General features: G+C 51.6%; 1 protein-coding gene across 1 annotated transcript in view; it reads right to left on the bottom strand.

Moving 5' to 3' along the window:
- Dnmt3a (DNA methyltransferase 3 alpha) overlaps positions 1 to 22,891 on the bottom strand; it is a 95,406-nt gene that overhangs the window by 26,825 nt on the left and 45,690 nt on the right. The window contains 3 exon segments of the mRNA XM_047522091.1: positions 7,884 to 8,030; positions 8,445 to 8,488; positions 14,901 to 15,171. Coding sequence (XP_047378047.1) covers positions 7,884 to 8,030; positions 8,445 to 8,488; positions 14,901 to 15,171 — 462 coding nt within the window.

Here is a 22,891-nt window from a genome sequence, read left to right as displayed (position 1 = left end):
TGCTGTGTGTTTGTGCCTCTAGGAAAAGCACATGTGTGAGGTCTCAGCATTCACTGAGGTCTAGAGTGTATGTGCAAGCTAGGAGAGATGACAAAGGGAGCTACCCATACCATGCTAGTCCTCTTCGCCACTGCAACACTTTAGAATCCCTGGAGTCATTTAGTCTAATTCTGTCTAGGGAACTGAAGTGCACAGAGGAGAAAGAGCTTCTCAAATTGATCAGCCCATCAGAAGCTAAGACCAGAAACCAGGCCTCCTGAATCTCATTCCAACATTGTCTTAATCCAGTTTCACAATGTCAGACATACAGTCAGGAGGAAACAGCGAGGGCAGGGCAAGGAACCAAGGGAGTGGAGCTGGGAGGGACAGGTCACAGAGCTGAAAAGGACCTGAGCCTCAGAGACAGGCGGGAGGGACAGCCTGGACAGCAGCTGGAGGGTCTCTTCCAAACCTGTGCTGGAATTCATGACTACCCACGACAGGAAAACGAGGCTCTAGTGAGTCACCAGCATGCAGAACAGAGGCCTGAGATCTGGAGTCTGGTTTTGCCAGAGGCCCCTCCACAGGGATATCCATCTAACTCTTACCTACTTACCTCGGGAAATCTTAGTTTCCTCGTGGTAAAAACAGGGATGCTTTTTATAGGGCGGGGGGCATAGCTCACCAGGAGCACTTCCTAAGAACATGCCTGGCTAGGCAAGCCCTACGAGGCATGCCTGAGGCATCAAGCCCTAGTTTCAGTCCCTAGTACTCCAAACACCAAAACAAAAAGTGAAAAATAAATGTATAATCATTGGGGAAAATGTGTTTTAGGGTCATAGTGAAAGCTAATATTCTTGGCCTAAGGCTGTGCAGGTAGGTGCTCAATAAAGTCCCTGCCTTCCCTAGCTGGGGCATTGCTGTGACCAGCAGTTAGATGCTGGATACATTATTACCCCCCAGTACATTTATTTTCTCACTACTAAAAAGTGGGGGCTGTTCAGAGAGCTACTCTCTCTGTGGCCCCAGAAGAAATGAATTCTCCAGTGTGCAAACAGCTCATCCACTTGAAGGACAGTGGAGAGTCCCTTTGTGGCAATTTTCACAGCTTAACACAAAAGTGAGCCCTGGAAGTCACTCTTGATTATGGGCTGTCACAGGAGCACCTTTAAAAGGTGTTCAGCCTTTTGGTAAAGTGTACTTATTGTCTGCTCCAAATGTCCTCATCTCCTCAAAGATGATGTTAGTTTGGAGGCACTTTTGCAGGCATAGTGGTTACTCGGGAATGACTGCCTCAAATGCCCACCCTCAGCTCCTAATTTGGTTGCAGCCCTTATTAAGGTCCACTTTGCAAAAGCCCAGGAGATCACACCTCAGTCACCTCCTCTTTCCAAAGCCCCTTGCACGAGGCCCCCTACCCAGGCGGAGCTGAGTGATTGCTTATTAAATGGAATATGGCCCAGCGGGAGGCAGCCCTCTGGACATTCGCAGGCTGATCTTCCCAGGGCGGACAGGAAGCACAGTCTTTTGGGACCTCAGGTTGTAAAGCAAGAGGAAGCAACATTTGCTAAGCTCACCGAAGCAGCAGCAGCACAAATGGCCAATAAACATATGAAAAGATGTTCACCCTCACTTATTATCTGGGAAATGCCAATTATACTCATAACAAAAAACCATTTTCCCACCCGTTCGATTAGCAAAATATTGATGTTGGCAAAGGCAGAAGTCATCTCATACCCTGTTCATGGAGCATAAATTGGTGCTGTCCTTTTTAGAGGGCAACTTGCCAAATTTTATAAAATGCAAAATGCACAATCCCTTTGAGCAGCAGCTTCCCTTTCTGGGTGTCTGTCTCATAGAAACGCAGATGAGAAAGAGACAGGATTGAGGGTGCTCAGGTCTGCAGTACCTGACAGCAAAATATTGTGCACAACATATGTGCCCACCAATAAGAGGCCAGTGAATAAAATCATGATAATCCAAATGGTAGATTATAATAGGAATTACCTGCTTAGACTGGCCAGGCATATTGTAAATGGAAAACCAAGCTGTAAAATGGAATTAGTGTGGTTCCATTTATGTAAAGAAAAAAAATCTGGGAAGCAAAATTATGTATTTGCATGTAAACATAAATGAATAGGAATAACATATATACTAAGCCAATAACACCAAGACCTCTAAAATTTGTGAGGTTTCTTCTTCTCCACTGTAGTACCGGAGATTGAACCCAGGGGTGCTCCACTACTCACCACTCAGCTACATTCCCAGCCCCTCGCTTTTTTTGTGTGTGTGTGTGATAGCATCTAACTAAGGCTGGCCTAGAACCTGCAGTCCTCCCTCTTCAGCCTCCCAAGTAGCTGGGATTACAGGTGTGGCCACCACAACTGGCACCTAAAGTATTTTGAAGGAGTTAAAATTGGAGGGGGGGGGGCAGGTTTCTTATAACAAGAATTTATTTATAAAAGAATGTATTTGTATAACACTTATGTAACTTAAGATATTTTTTAAAAACTCATCAAGCTCCTATTACATGCTAGCTCTGTGCTGTGTTAATTAAAGGTTGTTTCCTTATTAAACTACACACCTGCAGGACACCTTTGCCCTCCCTGTACCTCCTGCCTGCCAGCCCTGGGGACAGAGGTGCCCAGAGGCCCGCACTTAAAAACTCTGGTTGGGCAGAGGCAGTAAGCAAACTGGTGAGTGATGCTCCCTGGAATTGAGCCGTATGCAGAAGAGCAGCACTTGGTCATGTCCATCCACAGAGGGAATTCAGTGGTGAGGTTCAATGATGTCTAAGGTCTCAGGACTGGGAAGTCAGCATTTGAACTTGCCCCTAGAAGCCATAGTGAACAGCACCCTGCAAAACTTTGCTCCTTGCTGGACAGTCTGGAGTGGGAACAGGGTTGTGCCTGAAGGTAGGAGGGGAAAGAGGAGGAGAGACTATGATATTTGGGCCACAGGGGATTCATTTTGTTCACTATTCAGTATTTATTAAGTGTCTAATTACTGCAAGAATGCATGAGTTGAGGGTCCCGACCTTCAGGTTGGAAGCCGGGAAAGAGACTAGATGTTAGAGCAGCAGGACATGGTACCCCTGCCTTGAAGACATTTATAATTTGGTAGGGGCAAAGAGATCAATGAGAGTCACAACATCGATGAGCTGTAAGGGCGTCCTAAAACCGCTGGCTCCACTGCGGAGGTAACGGGTTGAAAATATGAGAAACAGCCAGAGTCTATCTGGCAGGATGGTGGATACAACAGGGAGCCATTGTGGGTTCCAGGGAGTTTCTAGTCATGAGTAAAGCTGAGGATTAGCAAATAGGTGGAAGGAATAGGAGATAGTTCCTGCAAGAATCCCCACATAAGCCTGAGGGATGGAGAAAATGTCTCATTTCCCTATCCACTTATTTTAAATTTCATTATTCATTTTGAGGTATTCTAAGTCTTCTTTTTAAAAAAGTTATTTATTTATTTATTTATTTATTTATTCATTTTTATTATTTTTGATAAAACCTCAGGTGGTAGGTGGTCTCAGGTGGACAGAAGAGTAAGAAGTAGGCCTCACTCAGTAACTATGGTCTGATTGACAAGGGAGGTCAGGGGAAAAGGAAATTAAGGAAGAGGGAAGGGGAGACTTCGAGCGAAGACCTCCCAGCTATAGCATTCAGACTAGGGGACCAGGCAGGCTGGGATCTGGTGGAAGCTCCCCAGCAGGGCACACAAGCCCTTCAGGCCTTACCTGCTCCTGGACCTTCCCAGTTGCCCTCTGCCTGCACCCCCTGAATTCCAACACAAACTTCCAACAACAAACTTCCACTCTTAGAAGGCCATGCCAGTTTCTACCTTGGGACCTTTGCACCTGCTGTTTACCTTTTTCTGAAATGCCTTTCCTCTTCCCTTCCCAAATTCCAGTTCATCCTATATTATTTTACTGTTTTTGGTTCTAGGATAGAACTCAGGGGTGCTATATCAGGGAGTTATATTCCCAGTCTTTCCCCAAGACTTTTTTATTTTTCATTTTGAGGCAGGGCCTCACTAAATAGCTGAGGCTAGACTTCAACTTGCAATCCTCCTGCCTTGGTCTCCCAAATCGTTGGGATTACAGGTGTATGTCACCAGGCTAGCCCCATTTCATTCTTTAAAAAGTAAAAAGCTGCCTCTTTTTGATGCATGGCGACCCCTGGAAGAATTAGTCTAAGCCCCTCTCAGGACAATGCACTTTCTGCAGGTGCCATGAGCCTTCGTCCTATGCTTCCAGGATTTTACATGGTGCTCAGACAGGAAGAGTTCTGGTAATGGGCTCAAAAGAGATGCCTGAAGAAGTTTTGTTTGTTTTGTTTTTGTATTAGGGATTGAACCCAGGGGCACTTTACACTAGTGGGGAGCTACATCCCCAGTCCTTTTTATTTTGAGACAGTGTCTTGCTAAGTTGCTGAGGCTGGTCTTGACTTTGCAATCCTCCTGCCTCAGCGTCCAGGGTCGCTGGGATTACAGGAGTCCCCCACTAGGCCTGACCTGAAAGTGTTGAAGAGTGGCATTACACTCCCAGTGAGGAAATGCTGGTTGGACCTTAAAGTGGCAGTGCCTGAGAAATAGGTGCAGTTGAGCCCTGGAGCCTGGGGGCTTTTTCAGGAAGAGAGATGTCTTTCTGGGGAGGGGGCAAGTATTTGGATCTATGAGAGTAGATCAGACTGGCAGAGGGTGGGGTAGAGGTCTGGGATGCTGTGGTTTAGGGAGTACAGAGGATGCTGCTGGGAACTGTGGCTGCAAGAGGTGGGAACCTGCTGGGGTCATCAGGAAGGTAGTTTCAGCAGAAAGGGTCAAATACCAAAGAGCTAAAATGAGGCTAGGAAAGAAGATGGATTTCTGTACCACCTAGAAGTCAGGACTGATAGCAACAGGTAACTGCTCTTTAGGTGAGTGGGGGGGGGGGTTGGGCATCCTAAATCTACCTATGTTTCCCCAACATTCTTGTTACCTGCAGCTGGCCCTACCCTGCCCCCTGGACAGCCCAGGAGGAGAGTTTGGGATTCAGAGCTGAACCCACAAAGGAACAGGAAACCTAAATTCTAATTCCATGCCAGCCCCAATCCCCATTTGCTGTGTGAGCTGAGGCCAGTCACATAACTCTCTGGTCCCAGTTCCCTAATCTGAAAATGAAGGGATCACTAGTTTTAGAACCTGACTGGAAGCTATGGCATTCTTTATGACAGCTTTAATTATAGCACAGGAATAAGGAAAAATTTTACTGGCAGAAAAGATATTTTGTTTGGATGTCTCACCTTGCAAGACCTGTAGTATTTTAAATTGTGCATACATGTAATCTCAGCTACTAGGGAGGCCGAGGCAGGAGGATCACAAGTTTGAGGCCAACCTGGGCAACTTACCAAGACCACGTCTCAAAATAAAAATTGAAAAGGGCTGGGGACATAGCTCAGTGGTAGAGAGAGGCATGAAGCCCTGGATTCAATATGTAGTACCACAAAAATAATTAATTCATTCATTAATTAAAGAACTTTTAAAACTTTCAGTTAAAGCTCATTGTTACCTTTGTTGGTTGGGGTGCTGAAAGAGATACTAAAATCTAGCAGATTTACTAGAAAAACTTTTTTTTTTTTTTTGGAGTTACTGGGGAATCCAACCCAGGGATGTACTACCACTAAGTTACAGTGAGTGCTACAGCTTTTAAAAATTTATTATTTCAAAAACTGTATTTATTTTTTGGTGGCAATGGGAATGGAACTCAGGGGTCCTCTACAGTTGAGCTACATCCCCATCCCTTTTCAACTTTTATTTTGAAACAGGACCTTGCTAAATTGCAGAGGCCTTGAACTTGGGATCTTCTTGCCTCACTCCCCTGAGACACTGGGATCACAGGTGTAGGCCACCATGCCCAGCCCAGCAAATTTTTTTTCTTTTTTTTTTGTGGTGCTGGGGATTGAACCCAGGGCCTTGGACATGCGAGACAAACACTACCAACTGAACTATCTCCCCAGCCCCAAAAATGGTCTTAATAATTAAAAAAAAGAAAAAAAAAAAGTGTTAAACTTTAGTAGAAAACTTACAATTTAAAAAAATTTATCTATCCTTATTTCCTGTGAGCTGAGAAAAGATCACTTTTGTTATTATAACTGAAGGAAGACCTCCATGCCACGACTTCAAGGGAGCCCACTTTGAGAATCACAGAACTTCTAGAAGCTCTTCCAAGTCTAAAACTCATGATCTCTACGTTTCCTGCCTCAGGGCTTAGGGAAAACAGAAAAGAAAAAAAAAAAAAAAGGGTTAAGCAGAAAAGCCCCTGTTTGAGTCCCAGGGTCCCAGGAGCAAAGCTGGAGCCGCCGGAGAGAGCAGTCTACTTCCTGAATTCCCATCCCGAAGACACTCGCCGAGTGGCTCTGCTCTCCTACACCTTGCACAGGCTGCTGCCCTTTTCCCAGGCTCTTTCAGGAGAGTAATTTCTGCCTTCCTGAATCCCGAAGGAACTGGAAACAATCGAGGAGCCAGACCCCCCCACCTCCCATTGTTTGGAACTTTCTCCAGAGCCAACTCTCACACAATGGCAAATGGCCTGGGGTCAAGAAGATGGAGAGCTAGGTGAAATGCCCCACGTGGTGGCGGTTTCCTCTCAGCAATCCCACAACTCTTTCTTTTTGTACTTTCTCTTCTCATCAAACACTTTGAGGCAACAGCTCAACAAATTGTGCTTGGCGGACTGACTTCCTCCTTCCTTGGCCTTCCGGTCTCCGCTTCCTCACCTGCCTTCCCTGCCGAAGCCCTCCATGCGCTACCTCCATCCGCTACCTTCCCCCACAGAAGCGGCCGTTCCCTTAGGCTCTCCAACCATGGGCAAGTCTCCAGGAGCCAAGTGCCACAGGCTGGGCGGCCACTCCCCCGGGAACTTCTGCTTTCTACACCAGTCCTTCCTGCTCTTCCCTGGCCCTTGCTCAGGCCTGCTGCTTGCAGCTCCTCCTCTCAGAATTCGTGGGCGTTCTCTCTCCCCTCTCTGCTAGGTGAGCTCCTTGGTCCTATGGATTAAAATGCCAGGTTTGCTTTGACTCCTCCCGGATACCTGCAGCCTGTGCTTCCCAAACCCAGCCTCCAGGCACCTCGCATCTCATACTGAACCCTGAATCCCACCTGCCAACACCTCTCCCTTCCCTAGTCCTCCCTTCAGAGTAACCGGAACAACCATGGCCATGTATAGGGGCCAGACGCCAGGGGTGTCCTTGCATGTCAGATCCCTATTCCTCCCTTCTGTCAACCAGCCCTACTGATTCCATTCCAAAAACTAACCTAAAGCTGTCTGTCCTCTGTCTCCAATGCTGCCACTCGAATCCAGTCGACTCACTCCTCTGCACAGAGGCCTCCCATGACTCCCCAGTACAGTCAGTAATCACCTGGCAGGATCTGCAAGCCCCGAGTGACTGGAGCCTGCTTGCCTCTCCAGGCTCCTCTGGCCCCATTTTCCCACTTGCTTACCTCTGGGCAAACAGTTTGCCAAAAAGTCAGCACCTTGTCTGTGCCATTTCCTCTGTCTAGAACATTCTCCCCACCCCACCTCTCAGTTCCTTTAGATGGTAACTGAAAAGCAACCTCCGAGAAGCCTCTCGACCACCCCACCAAGAGCAGGTCTCTGTTATCTTGTTTCGGCCCCTTGTTTGTTTCCTTGTCTGCCCCACCAGAACGTCAACTCCTTGAAGGCAGAAACCTTATGCATACAGAGCCTGGTATACTGGAAGTGCTTAATAGCCACTAGTCAAAAGAACAAATGAGCCAGTCACTGCCTAGAGATCAAGTAGTTCCCTGGAAATTCTAGGAGTTAACTTGACAGGGAAGGAGGCTTGGCCAAAGGGTAGGGACAGGTGCATGGGACAGGTGGGGGCTCAGGCCAGAAGGCACCTCACCTCCCTTTTCCAGCGTGCCAGCCACTCGTCCCGCTTGCGCTTGCTGATGTAGTAGGGGTCCCCGGCCTGGAAGGTGAGCCGCGGCATGGGCCGCTGGCGGAGGCTGGACTCCCAGCCCAAGCCACCCCGCAGCCGGCCCCGGGAGCCCTAGGACAGAGAGACGGCAGAGAGACAGACAGGCATTAAGGTGGGCACTGTCGCCCCTGTGGGCCCCTCCTGGAAGAGAAACTGAGGGGGCACTCACCTCGAACAGAATATGAAAATTCTGGCTGCTGGCCAGAGGGGGCAACCAGGGAGTGGGCCAGAGGTGAGGGTGTGGGGCGGGCTGCACACAGGCCCAGGGGAGTGCCCCTTCTCTGGAGGAGGATGCGCTGGCCGCGTGTCTGGGGGGACTTCCAACTGCCACCCCCATTTCCTCTCCTTCTCAGAGGGGGATGGCAAAGAAAGGGCGGGGGCCCACCCTCGGGATCCCCTCACACACACTCGCTACAGTCCTCAGAGCGGTGGCCTTCTTCTAGAATCAGGATCCACAGAGCCCCTGGGGGTGAGGAAAACACTTGCCTCCATTTTCATGGATTCGATGTTGGTCTCCTTCTGTTCTTTGCCTGTGGAAAGGGAAGAACAAGGGGACTGTCGGCAGAGTTACAGGGGTAGCTCAGGGGTTGCACCTAGAGCCTGGGCTCACTGCCACAGAGGATAGCATTTGGTCGTTCATGTGTCACACGTGTTAACCGTGTTGGCCCTGCAGACTCACAGCAAGGCCTGGAGCACAGAGAGAGAACTGGGGCCAGTTCAAGGCCAAAGAATACAGAAGCAAGAGAAAAAAATTGCCAGGTGCAGTGGCACCTGCCTATAGTCCCAGCTACTCGGGAGGCTGAGGCAGGAGGATCTCCTGCCTCATTTGAGGCTAACTTAGGTAATGTAGTGAGACCCTGTCTTCAAATACAAAATTAAAAGGGTTGGGAATGTAGCTTATGGTGAAGTACTTGACTAGCATGCATGAGGCCCTGGATTCACTACCCAGTACTAAAGGGAAAAAAAAGACAAAAGCTGTGATTTCTGGCTCACTGATTCTGCCTCAGGTACACAGAAGGGGCCTAAAAATACCTCCACTCCGCAGCTCACATTCAACAGAGTTCCTTTCCAGAGCAGGGAATAGGAAGGTGGAGAGGGACCCTGCAAGGGAGAGGCTGCTTCTATGTGTAGAGTAGGAAAAGGTGCCTGCAGGTAGGAGGGTGTGTGACCTGGTGAAGCAACTTGGTCTCTGTGATTCTCAGTCTCCTCATCTGGAGCACACTGACACTGGAGATGATTTCCGAGATCTCCCTGAGTTCTAGCTATGGTGGTGCTGTTATGAATATCTACCTGTGTCCTCATTCCCACCCATTCTCCTTCCCTGAGCTCAGCTGTAATCTACAACTCTTGGTTTTGGATTCCAGCTTTCCCAATGAGACCTCCCTAACCTCTCCTAGTTGGTTTCACTAGCAAGGTGGATGAACATTCTTACGGTTCTCACATGATAAGTTTAGTGAAACCCTAAACACCTAGAGCCCAGCATGACACACAGTAGGTGTTCAATACGTCAATGCCGTTCCCCTTCCCTAAGAGATTCCCTGGCACACAGCATGTCCCTGCTCCTCCACTCCTGGCTTCTCTGTGCCTTGATTCCAGTTCTTTAAAGGGACATCTGGCCTGGAGGCAAAAGTCCCCTGCACCCCTGTTTTTAGGGGGACCCTCCCTTCTTCAGGGCTCCTCCAGGCCACAGAAGAGGGCAGCCTCCTGCACTCCTGCCATTTCCTCGCCCCTCAGAGGCCCTTTCCAGGGCCAGCACAGCAGGCAGTTTTAGGGCTGCTGGCTATGGGTCTGGTTGATAGCCTTCCCTAGCTTCCTGCAGGAAGTGGGGCCAGGAGCGAGCCCTCCTTTTGCTGGGGCCCCCTGAACTCCTTCCTCTAAAGCCAAGAGACTATTGGGCTTGGGCCAAAGCAGGAAGGTCACTAAAACTGGCTCATGGTAGCCTGGGGGGTATGGGGGAGAGACAAAGGGCCCCAAACGGAAAAAACAGCCCCTGCTTCATCTCCTGGCTCTGGAGCGGAAACCCGCAGCATTTTAGGGCTCTGGATCCTCAGCCCGGGAGGATGTTTCCCTCCCTCTTACCAGAGACGACCTGGGCTCGCCCTGTACCTGCCCCACGGAGCCCAGGACAGCCATGTGTCCTGGGGGGGCCAGGGGGCTCCGCTCTGGGTGACAGCAGGGGGAGGCAGGAAGGGCCGAGCCCATCCCGGCCTCCCTGTGGGCCGTGGACCTGGCGGCGAGCGGGCCTGTCACTCGGCGCGCGTGGAGGCGGCGCGGGGGAGGAAAGCGGTGACAGTCACGGCACGTGTGTGGGTGGGTGAGCGCGCACTTGCCGGCGCTGGTACGTGACCGGCCTTTTAAGGTATGTCTCATCCGTCACGTCTCCGTCTCTTCCTCCCTACTTCCTTTACGTCCTTGCTCCCACCACAACCAGCCCCCCAACTTTACGCGGGGCTCTCCCTCCCGCCAGCCCCCGGCCCCTCCTCTCGGGCCGGCGCCCCGCCCCTCTCGGACCTCTGCGCTCTGCCCGGCGAGGCCCGGGCGGCCAGCAGGGGGCGCTGCTCCGGATCCGCAGCAGCCGGGCCGCTGGGCTCCAGGTGGAGCCGCAACCAGCAGTCACCGCGTCGGCCCTGCGGCTGCGGGTGGGGAGGTAGGGACCCTCGCTCCGGCTCCGTCCCGGAAGTCGAGGCCGTCAGCTGTATTCTCTCCCAGCCTCCCTTCGGCCCTAAACTTTTCCTACCTGGGACCCTCCATGGCATGCGATTACATTTACGGAGAGACATTTATTCATCAGAATGGAAGAAAATCAGGGGTGAAATGAATTGTGGAGAGGTTTGAGTCCAACCCCTACATTTTTAAATAAAGAAATGAAGAAACAGGCCTGGAGAGTGGAGCGACTTACAGCCAGAGCTGTGATCAGATTTCAGGGTTCCTGGCTCCCAAGCCAGTTCCCTTTCCAGTGAACCACTAATTTTATTCCTTGAGGTACCCCCTTCCTGATTCCCAGTCCACTAGTTCCCCCAAACAGAATGACTTTTCCTTATGCAGTTTCCAATTGGCTTCTTTCTGGAATTTTCTCCCTGAGAAACTGCGCATGCCCACTTGACTGATTCCCCCACCCCCCCTCGCGCGCGCTCTCTCTCTCTAGCCAGCCTGGCCCAGCAGACACCACCGGGCTGCCTCAGAATGTGGCACTTGTGGCAAGGCAGGCAGTCGGCCGCTCTCCCAGTCCTCCCTCTGCAGTCCATCTGCTCCTGGCTGGGTCCCAGGGTCCCAGGCAGGGCAGGTGGCTGTGTGCCTTCCAGGGTGCCCCTGGCAGACTGGAACATGACCCCCCCCTGGGCGTCTCAGGTCCTGGGGGCAGGGGAGGCCAGGGGCTTCTAATGCTCACCTGTTCTTCTGAGATACATTCAGCTAGGTCACCCCAAGTTTTCTTTGAAATGAACCCAAATCCCCATGATGGGCCTGAGTCCAGGTTTACCCAGAAGGCAGTCACTAGCCCAATACTGGGCACCGTGCTCAGTCCCACCAGAGAGGAGCACTGTGCTGACCCTAATCCGGTCCTTTACTAGTTATATAATCTTGGGTAATTTAACCTTTCTGAACCCTTAGTTCCCCATCTGTAAATGGGGATAATAGGAAACTTCTTCATGCTCACAAGGATACAATAGAAGAACAGGGTGCCAGGTTTGGTGGCACACACCTATAATCCCAGGCACTTAGAGGCTGAGGCAGGAAGACTGCAAGTCAACCAGCCTGGGCAACTTAGTGAGACACTGGCTCAAAATAATATACAGATTTAAAAAGGGATGGGTATATAGCTCAGTGATAGAGTATTATCCTAGAGTGCATGAGGCCCTGGGTTCTATCCCCAATACTGCAAAGAAAAAAAAATTAGGGCTTCTCAGACTTTACTATGCATTGACATCATGAGGATCTTTCAAGATGCACAGCCTGCTTCAGTGGGTCTGAGGCAGAGCTGGAGATCCTCTATGCTAGCTTTCTAGGCCAGGCGGACACCACCAGTCGTGGATCACTGTGAATAGTAAGGTAGCGAAGCACACTGACTCGCAGTGCTTGGTGATGGACAGCATGTTCCCTGGTCGTTAGGATCCGCGTGTGGCATTCATGCCAGGAGTGCAGGTGGCTGGCTCTCGACCTGATTGCTCATCTCACTTCTTCCCTATCCTTCCTCCTAGCCTTCCTCTCAGGATCAAGATCCCTCTTCTCAGGATCTGCTGGAATACTGCCTAAAGTCTTCCATTTTTACTGTACAGGAACTAATAAAAGGGGTACCAGGAGAGATGGGTGGGACTCCTGGAATGAAGGGAACTGAAAGGAGACCGTGGCTGAGTCACTTCCTCCCTGGGGACTTAATCTCCTTCCTCATCTGAACCTACCAGCTGTGTGCACTCTGGGTCAGCTGACTGCTGGACCAGTGGAGGCCTCCACACTCACTGCCCCCTGGCAAAGCCTCCAGGAGGCCACTTCCCACCCTTCTAGGTAATGCCTCACCAATCTCAGCATCCTGGCTGCTCTGCAGTGGCCTTTGGGGATGCCACAGCTCTGATCCCTGCCAGCATCTCCACTTCCTGGATAGCTGAGGCCACACAGGAGAGCCCCAGCGTCAAGTTTTGGAGGTGGAGATTTCCAGCCTTTGTGCCCAGCATCCATTCTAGCACCAGATCCTGATGAAGATCCTCCATGTCTGAAAGTCCCCAACCTAGAATAGTCCTTAACGTGTCCTTACCTCTCACATCACTCACTTCTCATCACCTCCCTCTTGCTCTGGGGCTACTTCTCAGAGCCAAGCAGTTTCCCTTCAATGCCTGCAGCTGCCTCCTAACCTCCTTCCCAGCCACTTCCATCCATTCTGGGTCCAGACAGCAAAGTGATCTTTTCAACCTGCAGAGCCTCTCAGGTCACTCCTAAGAAGGCTGCCTTGAAGGCCTGTCTAGTCTGGCATCTGCCACCCACTGCCTGTCAGCCTTCTCCCTGGCTTTGTCCACTCTAGACTGGTGGCTTCCGTCAGGTCCTGGGGTACCCTGCTCCTTCCCACCTGGGAGCACACCTGGAACAGGGCTGTTCTCTCTCTGCCTCTGCCAGCCCTCGCCTGTGGGACTCCAGTTCCTGGGTCAGCATAGATTCCTCTGCCATAGCTCCTCCGGGCACCATGTTTCCTTACCCTTACAGCATTGCTCTCTGAGAATCATCACACCTTTTAAAGGGTGGAGTCCCTCTGGCCCACTGGGTTGTCCTTGGGGGCAAGAACAGGCTTTTGTTGCTGATAGCTTCCCAGACCAGCACAGGTCCTGGTACATACCAAACAGATGTTTAATGGACACCTGTTGGCTGGCTGAAGGAGCTCGAGAGAACAACTAGAAATTCAAACAGGGAAATTCCAAACTGAAGACAAACCCTCAAGGCTAAAGAGCAGCCTTGGGGCTCTATCTTATCCTGCCAGGCAGGAAGGACTGGCCCTGCTGCAGGCAGCAGCATGGCACCTATCCTGGTGTGATCCCAGCAACCTAGAAGTAGAGCCGCCACACCAGGTTGGGAAGGGCTGCTGGGTACCCAGGCTCTCTCCTCCTGCACCTCTGGCATTGAGAACTGGAGGAAGGTGTCTCTCTCCCTCCATCACTACCCGTAGATTCACCCAACACTCCCACAAAGTATGAGATAGACACTCAGAGGCCTGGGCAGTTTGAGAACCACCCGGGCCACATCCCATTCCAGAATAGCAGAGGAGAATGGGAAGCAGGAGAGCAAGATTCAGCGAATCCTGGTTCTGCCATTTACAGGTTTGGGGGCCATGAACAAGGCAATTTATCAGTCCTAATTTCTCCCTTAGGATGGGGATAATAATACCTCTTGAATGAGATTGTTTGGAGCAGTAAATAAAACAACAAACACAGAGTGCCTCAGATAGTGCCTTGCACACAGTGGAGCATCATAAATATTTGTTGAATAGCAAATGAAGGATATTTTAACATAAGTTTGGAAATCTCTTTTCTGGAAATGTTCTCCATTCTGCATAAATATTAGGTTTGGATGCATGCAAAGTAAGTTAAGCCAATTAATCAATTTACTCATTCCATCAGACACACTTGGAAGGAAGACTTTTTGAAATTAAAATGCACATATGCAAAACAACCTGGCAGGGCCCTGGGAGGATCAAATGTGACAATGTCTGAGGAAGTGCTGTGGAAGCTGTGAAGCCCCAGACAAATGCTAGTTGTCCTCATTACTAACTTGTTTACAGCTCGGTTGGCCCTGAAATCTCTGGCTTAACCTGAAAGAGAAAAGTGGGCAACTTTCCAGAATTCCAGGACGAGGCCAGAAAGTCCCCAGATGAAGAAACCTAGGCTGGGCGAGGCACAAACGACCCCTCCCCAACCCCTGTCCTCTCTCACGCCCCAGCGTCACAACCAATTTTCCAATGGAATCAACCAGACTGTAGTGGGGGGGGGGGGGATCAGGAGCTCTGTGCTGGGGGAGGCACATGGGGTATCTGTGTCCACACACTCTCAGATCAGAGGATACACATGCGGCAGGCCCCAAGAGCTGCTGGTCATGGGGAAGAGTAAGCAGGCCGGTGGGGGCTGAGGGAAACCGAGGCACACAGCCAACCCAGCGGGAAGGGGTGCCTGTTACCCTTGCCTAGCCACCCTTGGCCTTGTGCAAACCCGCTGATGCCAGATCTAGCTTTTTTTTTTTTTTTTTTCATGAAAAGCCAAAACTCCAGATTTTTATGTGAAGTTTCTTGATTTTTAAATACTGGCAACTAATTTTTTCAATGTTTAAAGCACTGTGTGGGCCAAATAAGCCATGTGTGGCAGCTGCACTCCGCCAGCAGTCTGCAGGCGGCCCCAGCTTCCACCCCGGCCCGGCCCCTGGGAACCAGTCGTGGCCCTCCGGGGATCAGTGGGCCCAGAGCAGACTCACCCTCTTCTGCAGGGGCCCCTCGGCCCTCCTTGGGTGCACAGCAGCCATTCTCCACTGCTCTGGAGGCTTCGGGTGGGGACTCGGCTGCACCCTCTCCCTCGGCTGGGGCTCCGCCCTTCTGTCCACCAGCAGGGCTCCCTTCCTCAGGCTGGGGCTCACTCCGCTTCTCCAAGTCCCCATTGGGTAACAACTCCGCAGGGCCTGAGTCCTGAGCCATGGACGGGGACTTGGAGGTGGCCGCGGCGTCCTTGGGTGTGTCACTGCTTTCCACCTGGAAGCAAAGGAGGGTGCACAGGGAAGGGTTAGGTGAGGGCCATCGCTTCCTTTGGATCACAGATCCTCTGACATTCTGGTGAAAGTTACGCTCCTTCTGTTCAGGAACTGATGTTCACACATGCCTTCATGCAAGTGGATATATTGTTTGCTTTCAACATCAGAGGGTCTGTGGCTTGACCCTCGAAGTTAAGGGGTCTGGGGCAGGTTAGCCAGCCCGTTCCCACTGCCACCCCAACTCACTAAGGTTCCTAGGGCTTCCAAGCCTTCTCCGCAGTCCCTCTTCAAAACAAACGCTTCTTAAGTTATCTATCATTCAAACCAGGACTCTTCCTTAGAAGATTCCAGTACTGCCAGATCAGTTCTGGGAACCCCAGACTGGCCTGATTTCTGTGGTAAGAGCCTCCCCAGCTTTCCTCTGGGTGTCTCAAAGCATGAGAGTCAAAGGAGTCCTCTCAAAGAAGCATCCGCTGGGCCCAAGCCAGCACAGCTCTCTGCCCTTCAGATTAGGCCCCCGTGGGTTCTGGGAGAGCCAAGGCCCCAGCAAGCCTGCAGCCACCACTCCTGAGCATGGGGTCCCACATGTCCCCTCAAAAGGCAGTGCAGTGCTTCATCCCCTGAAGCCTGTGGACAGAGTTTGCTAAGGCTCCAGCTAATAGAAACCAAATATGGAGTCACCCCAACCACCCGTGCCTGATTACAGCCAGTCTGTCAGTCTCCCTGGGAAGCAGGTGAGGAGCCCAAGACTCTTGGAGAATTTTATGATTTGCCTGAGGTCCTTAATTTATAAGGACAGAACAAGTGCAGGAAAGCCAGTGGCCTTCGTGCTGTGTGCATGCACACTCTGCCCTCAGCCAGCTGATGGGAAGTGGTCAGGACATCTTGGGAAAAATGCAGGTGTTCAGCTTGGGGCAGGAAAAGGTCAGGGTCCCTGCACTCGATGCTCTGCCACTCTCTTGGGCACCAGGCTGCATGCAGCAACCCTCCACTGCAGAATGCCTGGAGCCAGGAAGTAGAAGGCCAGGGGCAGGATGGGATCAGCAAGCCTCAGGGAAGGCACTGCTCTCAGAGGTGCCTCGGTTTCCTCACCTGTAAGGTGAGATGACTAGGCTCAACCAGTGGAAGCTTTATCTAAGTCTTTCCCCCCCATTATAAAAATCAAGAGTGAAGGAGGGCTGGGGAAAGGTTGATCGAAGGGAACTCATTTATGGTCAGAAGTAAAAAGCTATGGTATGCTATTGCACAATAGGGTACCATATATGTCAAAAGAAGAAAGATAAAATGAAGAAGAAATGATAAGTGTTTAAGGACAGAAGTATGTTTAACCTGATTTAAACATTACACAATATATACATTTATTGAGACATCATGGGGTACCCCATTAATGTATATAACTTTCTTTTTGGACTCAGGGGTCCTCTACCACTGAGCTGTATCCTCAGCTCTTTTTATTTTTTTATTGTTTTACATGAATTCATTAATTGCAATACTAAGGATTGAACCTGGGCTGCTCTGTTGCCGAATTACATCCCCAGCCTTTTTAAAAAATTTGAAACAGGGTCTTACTAAATTGCTGAAGTTGACCTTGAATTTGCAATCCTCCTGCCTCAGCCTTTAAGTTGTTGGGATTATAGGCATGTGCCACCACATCCAACTTTATTTTTAATTTTGAAAAAGGTCCTCATTTAGTTGCCAAGGCTGGCCTTGCATCTGTGATCCTCCAACTTCAGCCTCCTAAATTGCTGGGACTATAGGCAAACACCACTGCACCCATAATGAGCATAATTTTTATGTTTTTATGTATCAGTTGAAGAAATAGTAATAAAAAGTCAGACATATTATAAAATTTCAAACTGCACAAAAATGAATAAGGTTAAAGCTCCTATTATAACTCCCCATCCCCCAAATCACTCCCCACAAGGTAAACCTATATTAAGGGCTCGGCAAACATCCTTTTTAGACTTTTTACAGTCGTATGTAAGTTACACGTTTATCCATACATATTCACATGCGCACCCGGACCCAGAATCATGTTTTTATCAAAGGGTATCATGTGACTTGTAATGTCTTACAACTCACTTTTCCCTTAATAAACAGCGGGCATTCTTCACGCTGGTGCTCATGGCTCTGCCTCTTGCTTAATGGGTGCTCCAGGATTCATGCACACAGTGGATACTTGGGCCCACCTGCTTTCTGCTGCAGTGAGCACCCTGACACCTGTGGCTCCTGCATGTGTATGTATCTGTAGGGCAGAATCCCAGGAGTGGCTGGCAGGGTTCAGGGCATGCCTGTCTAAGTGCAAGGAGAAATGCCACGGTCCCTTGAGAAGGCTGTCGTACCAGAGCACAGCCCGAGGGTGCTGACGCCCAGCCCTCCCCTATGGCCCTGCTTCTGCTCTGCAGGCCTAGGACTTAAACGGAGCCCACTGCTATCTGGTGAGGAACTCTCAGAGGTGGCAAACAGGGACCAGGGCCTTGGGAAAAAACAGCAAAACCAGGGTCCTCCCAGGTAGGCTCCTTCCTGGCCCGGCTCCCTATGTGAGCTCTTCCTAGGCTGTGCAGAGCTGGGGCAGACCTGCCTCTGGGAAGAGAGAAGCCCCAGGAAGCTGTGCTGCTGCAACCCCAGGAGGCTGCAGCAAGCGGAAGAGCAAGCACCTGGTAGGAGGAGAAGGCTCCACAGGGCTCAGCAGGGCTGGGCCAGCAAAGCCAGGGCATTCAGACCCCTGTCCACAGCCTTGGCAGCACGACGTCCATGTATCCCACCCTGCCCAGGACCCAGCCCGTCTCTCCAACTCCAGCCTAGAATGTACCTCCCTAGTTTAAATTCTGTCACCCTGCAAGCTCAGTCACACATGTGAGGAAGTCAGACTGCCCACGCAGCCTGGAAAGGGGCACACACTGCTGCCCCAGTAGCCACCTTCTGCGGACCAGTTGCACTAGACACCATAAGGTCCCCAACATGACACTACAGGGTAGTGGCTGAGGGTCCCTCCTGGTCAGAGCCAATCTCTCACTTCCTTTCCTTTAGCCACCTGCTGCCCCAAGGAACTGCTGGAGGTCACTCACTGTCACTCACTTCCTGCTTTGGGATCACAAGGCCTCCTCTTACCGTGGGACTCACTTCCTATTGACTGCCAGCTCCATAGTACAGGGACCCAGGAGTGCCAGCTCAGAGACCCAGCCCAGGGCCCCGGCACTGAGTAGGCGCCTCCTCTGCCTTGCCAGGAGGATCCTCGCCTGCAGCAGCATCAGAGGTACCATTCTCCAGAGGCAGAAGCTGGCACGCTGGGTGGATGAGGGAAAGAGGACTCTGCACAGCTCCAGGCCCAGGGTCGGCTCGGCAGCTGAGCCCTCACTGCCTCCCACTAGTCCACACCATCCCGTCCTCCGGCCCACCTTCTCTGGTTCTGAGGAGTCCTCGGTCAGCCAAAGCTGTGGCACGAGGGCAAGCTGATGGCTCCTGCGTGGTCACCCAGATGCACTCTGGAACCCATCAAGAACCCCCTGGGCTGGTCCAGTGAATGGCACCTGTAATCCCAGTTACTCAAGAGGCTGGACGTAGGAGGACCCCAAGTTCAAGAGCAGCCTCCGCAACTTAGTGAGGTCCTGTCTCAAACTAAAAACTTAAAAATGGCTGGGGAAGAAGCTCAGTGAGGTCCTGGGTTCAATCCTCAGTACTGAAGTTACTGAGGCCAGGAGTGGTGGGGAGTAGGCTAAATGTGGCTCTCTGGGGCCCAGTTTAACTGAGCAGGGCAAATCCAACTATAGAAACCCACTGAGACAAAGGAAGGAGGTCAGGGCAACTGGCTTAAACAGCCTTCCGAGTCTCTGGTAGGAGCTGGGTGCTGACTCAGGTGAGAAGCCTGGGGGGACCACCCACTCATGCCTGGACTCTTCGGCAGCCACCTCCATGCCTGCCTTTGCGGTTCTATCTTCTTCCCCTCTTCCCACCCTGCTAGCTTGTGGACACCTAGAGCTTAGTGACTCTGCTTAATCCAGCAACATTTAGCGTGAAGCGGACAGGACAGGTGCTCAATAAATATTCACAACTGACTCGCTGATGGCAAAGACAAGGTTAAAAGTGTGAACACCCTGCTCATGAGCTGGGAGGGAGCTTCAGCCCTATTGCCATGTCACATACAAGAGCTGGGCCAGCTGGTTGTGTTTGCTCTGTCTGCCACCCCCCCATCCTCAGCTATGCTGGGGACTAAACCTCCGGGCCTTGTCCCTGCTTGGTAAGTGCTCTACCACTGAGCTATGCCCCAGCCCTGTTTGCTTTTATTGTCACAGTGCCCTAAAAAGAGACACAGGACACCCCTGAAAATGCATTCCGGCCATCTCGGATGGCACCGACAGCAGTTGCAGATGATGGCTTCAGGAAGGGAAGAGGGGCGGATTCATCCCTTGCTTCCTAGTCCTCAGGGACCACTGCAGTCCGTGACACTCGTATCCCAGGTCTGAGTAACACTTGGTCGTGGTGTCCACGCCTGCCTGCCCCACCCGTGTGCCTCATTTTGGGCCGTCAAACGCTGCCCAACCCCTCCAGAGGTCCCTCAGAGTTTGCTGGTCTCCCCGTCTTGCCAGGCAGGCCCCATCCCTGCGGGGACAACTGCCTCCACCACCTCCTCCTCAGGCCTATCCTGTGAACAGCTCATCCCAAGCAGATCAAGTTGATGGTTCTCAGCTGGGGGTGACTTTGCCACCTCCACCCCAGGGCATTTGGTAATGCGTTCAGAGACATTTTAGGGCAGGGGGAGTACTGGGGAATTAAACCCAGTGACACTTTACCACTGAGCCATATTCCCAACCCTTTTTATATTTCGAGACAGGGTCTCACTAAGTTGTTTAGGGTCTCACTAAGTTGCTGAAGCTGGCCTCCAATTTGCGATCCTCCTGCCTTGGCTTCCTGAGCCACTGTGCCTGGCTGGAGACATTTTCTTTTTTTGGGGGGGACAGGGATTGAACTCAGAAGCCCTCAACCACTGAACCACATCCCCAGTTCTTTTTTGTATTTTATTTAGAGACAGGTTCTCACTGAGTTCCTTACGCCAGTCTCAGCAAAAGGCAAGCTGAGGCTGGCTTTGAACTCTTGATCCTCTTGCTTCAGCCTCCCAAGCCACTGGGATTACCGGCGTATGACACCATGCCTGGCTGGAGACATTTTTATTGTCAAGTGGCTGCTGGCATCCACACCCTGCAGGCATAAGATGGCCTTGCTGACAAAGGGTTATTCTACCCGAATGTCAGAATGTCTTTGAAAAACCCTAAGTTGAGGCTAGGGGCAATGACTTCTTCTATTGAAAAAAAATTTTTTTTGTTTTGGCGGTGCTGGGGATTGAACCAGGGCCTTGTGCATACTAGGCAAGCACTCCACCACTGAGCTATATCCCCAGCCTCTTCTAATGAAATTTAAAAAAAAAATTTTTTAACTGTGTATACAAAATTTTTAAAGTGTATACAAAATCGATCATTTTGACGATTTCCAATATACACCAAGTTCATTCACATTACCATACAACCATCACCACCGTCCATCTCCAGAACTTTTTTGTCGTCTGGAACAAAAATTCTGCACCCATTAAACAGCAAACCCCGCTTAGTCTCCCCTTCCCTGGTGACCACTATTCTACTTTCTGTCCTCTAAGGAACACTTGAGTCTCTCTCATGTCACTGGGAGGCTTGTGTTAGACCTCCTGTCCTTGCAGCCCCCAGCCTTACCCCACCCCCAGTTCCCAAAGCCCCCCATCATGTAGCTGGCAGGTGTGAACAGCTGCTGGTCCCAGCCTTGCTGGAGGATGGGGTAGCGTCCCTGCAGTAGTCACTCCCTGTCCCCAGCCCACGGCATGCCACGCTTGTTTACAAAGCGCTTTCTCACCCGATCTCATTACACCACTCATCAGGCTGCACCTAATTATTTGTTTACCGTATGTCTCCCTCTTAGACTGTGAGCTTTGCCTTATTTATCTTTTCGTTTCTCTCCACCTACAGCTCTCCAGCCTCAAGCACAGGACCTGGCAGCCGTACACTTATAAAATTAATAAAGTTAATTATCACGACAATCCCGAGGCAGCCAGTGTTGTCCTCACTTTTCTGAGGAGAAAGCCCCTGGGCCCACCTTGGGGCACACGCCTCCCGGGAGGAAAAGCTTCCAGGACGACCCAGGTACAAGAGAGGCTTTTAAAGGCCAACTCCCGCTCTGCCTTGGGTCCTAGGAAAATCTCAAGCAAACCCCATGGGTTCCAAGAAGGACAGGCAGGCTCTGATGTGCCTCAGAAGGGCAGGCTCTGCCTGGAGGAAAAGCCAAGGGTGAAGCGGGAGGGAGCCCTTCCGGGACCCAGTCCAATTCCCCTGTGCCGCCTCATCCTCCACTCCTTCTGCTCCTGGAAGGCCAGACGCAGGCCAGACGCCAGAACGCCCCACCTCTTTCCCCAGGTGAGGCCATGTCTCCCAGGTAGGGCAAAGTGCTCAAGGTCTCAATGGGGGAATGACAGTTAAAGTTCCTTTATTATAATGTTTACACACAAAAACGAAAAACCAGGCACACAAGAGGTGAGGGACAAGCGACTGAGGAGCAGTGCTGGGGGTGGGGAGGCCTGGCAGCTGGCACATGCACGCACGCACCCGACTTCCAGCTCGAGCCACCAGGAACTCCTCCTGGCTCCTCCAGGCTGGCTATTGTGCCTTTAAGGCCTTGGCAGGGTTCTGCCATCCGGGAACCCTGGCATCTGGCCAGCTGTGGGCTCTTGACACACAATCACACACACACACACACACACACACACACACACACACACACACACACACGGCGTTCACCCTGGCCCGGCCAGCAACACACATCTGACGGTGCTGGCAGGGCAGGGATGCTCAAGTGAAGGCCGAGGAGCACAACCAGCCCCTCCTCTCGCACGGCTGCCCCTTGCTCCCTCCTGCTCCTTGGCTGCCACAGCCCATCAGCCCCCACCCAGCCCGGATTTTTCCAGGTTGACTCCAGTTTCAGGAAACAGCCACATGTCCAAGTAAGCAGGGCAGCCCTGCCCCTGAAGCACTGGCACGCGGCCACTACTGCCCACCCCCGGCCTCCCTGCAGCCCCTTCCCCTGGCAGCCCTCCCCCCGAGATCTTGCAGCTGGAAGTGGCCTGTGGCAGCAGGGGGAGCCAGAAAGACCCACCCCCTCCCTGCTCCCAAGGGAGGTTCCGGAAGGCTCGCCTGCTTGCTGCTCCCGGGAGTCAATGGAGTCGGGCTCCAATACTTGAGAACTAGAACTCTGACTCCTCTGATTTCCTTTTTTCCAGTGGAGTAGCTAAAATGGCCACCAGAGGGATGAGGGAACAGAAGGACCAGCCGCCAAAGACAGCTTCTCCAGAAACCCGGGCCCCAGCCAAGGCAACGAGGCCCCACCTGGTCCCCCTTACCACTTCCATTGGGGGCTGCCTCCCTCCTCCCCAGAGCTCTGTCCACCTGTGAGTGTCCAAGGAGGGAAGCCCCGGCCAGGCTGCCACCAGCCATGGCAATTGGCTGTGAGACAAACTGCCCAGAGAGCAGCATGTGAGTGACTCAGCCCACTGGGGTTCCTTCCCCAGCAGGGACACCTGTCCACCTGAGTTTGGGCCTGGCTCTGCTCTTTGAAATCAACCTCAAGGGGTTTCGCCGTGAGCTGGAGTCTCCCTTCAAAGAGCCACAGTGTACAAGAGATCACCATGTCAGTCCCTGGAAGGCGCT

Source organism: Sciurus carolinensis, chromosome 13 (genome assembly GCF_902686445.1).
Source record: "Sciurus carolinensis chromosome 13, mSciCar1.2, whole genome shotgun sequence".
NCBI lineage: Eukaryota > Metazoa > Chordata > Mammalia > Rodentia > Sciuridae > Sciurus > Sciurus carolinensis.
Note: the sequence above shows the minus strand (reverse complement) of the source record. Positions and strands in the feature narration are given on the sequence as shown.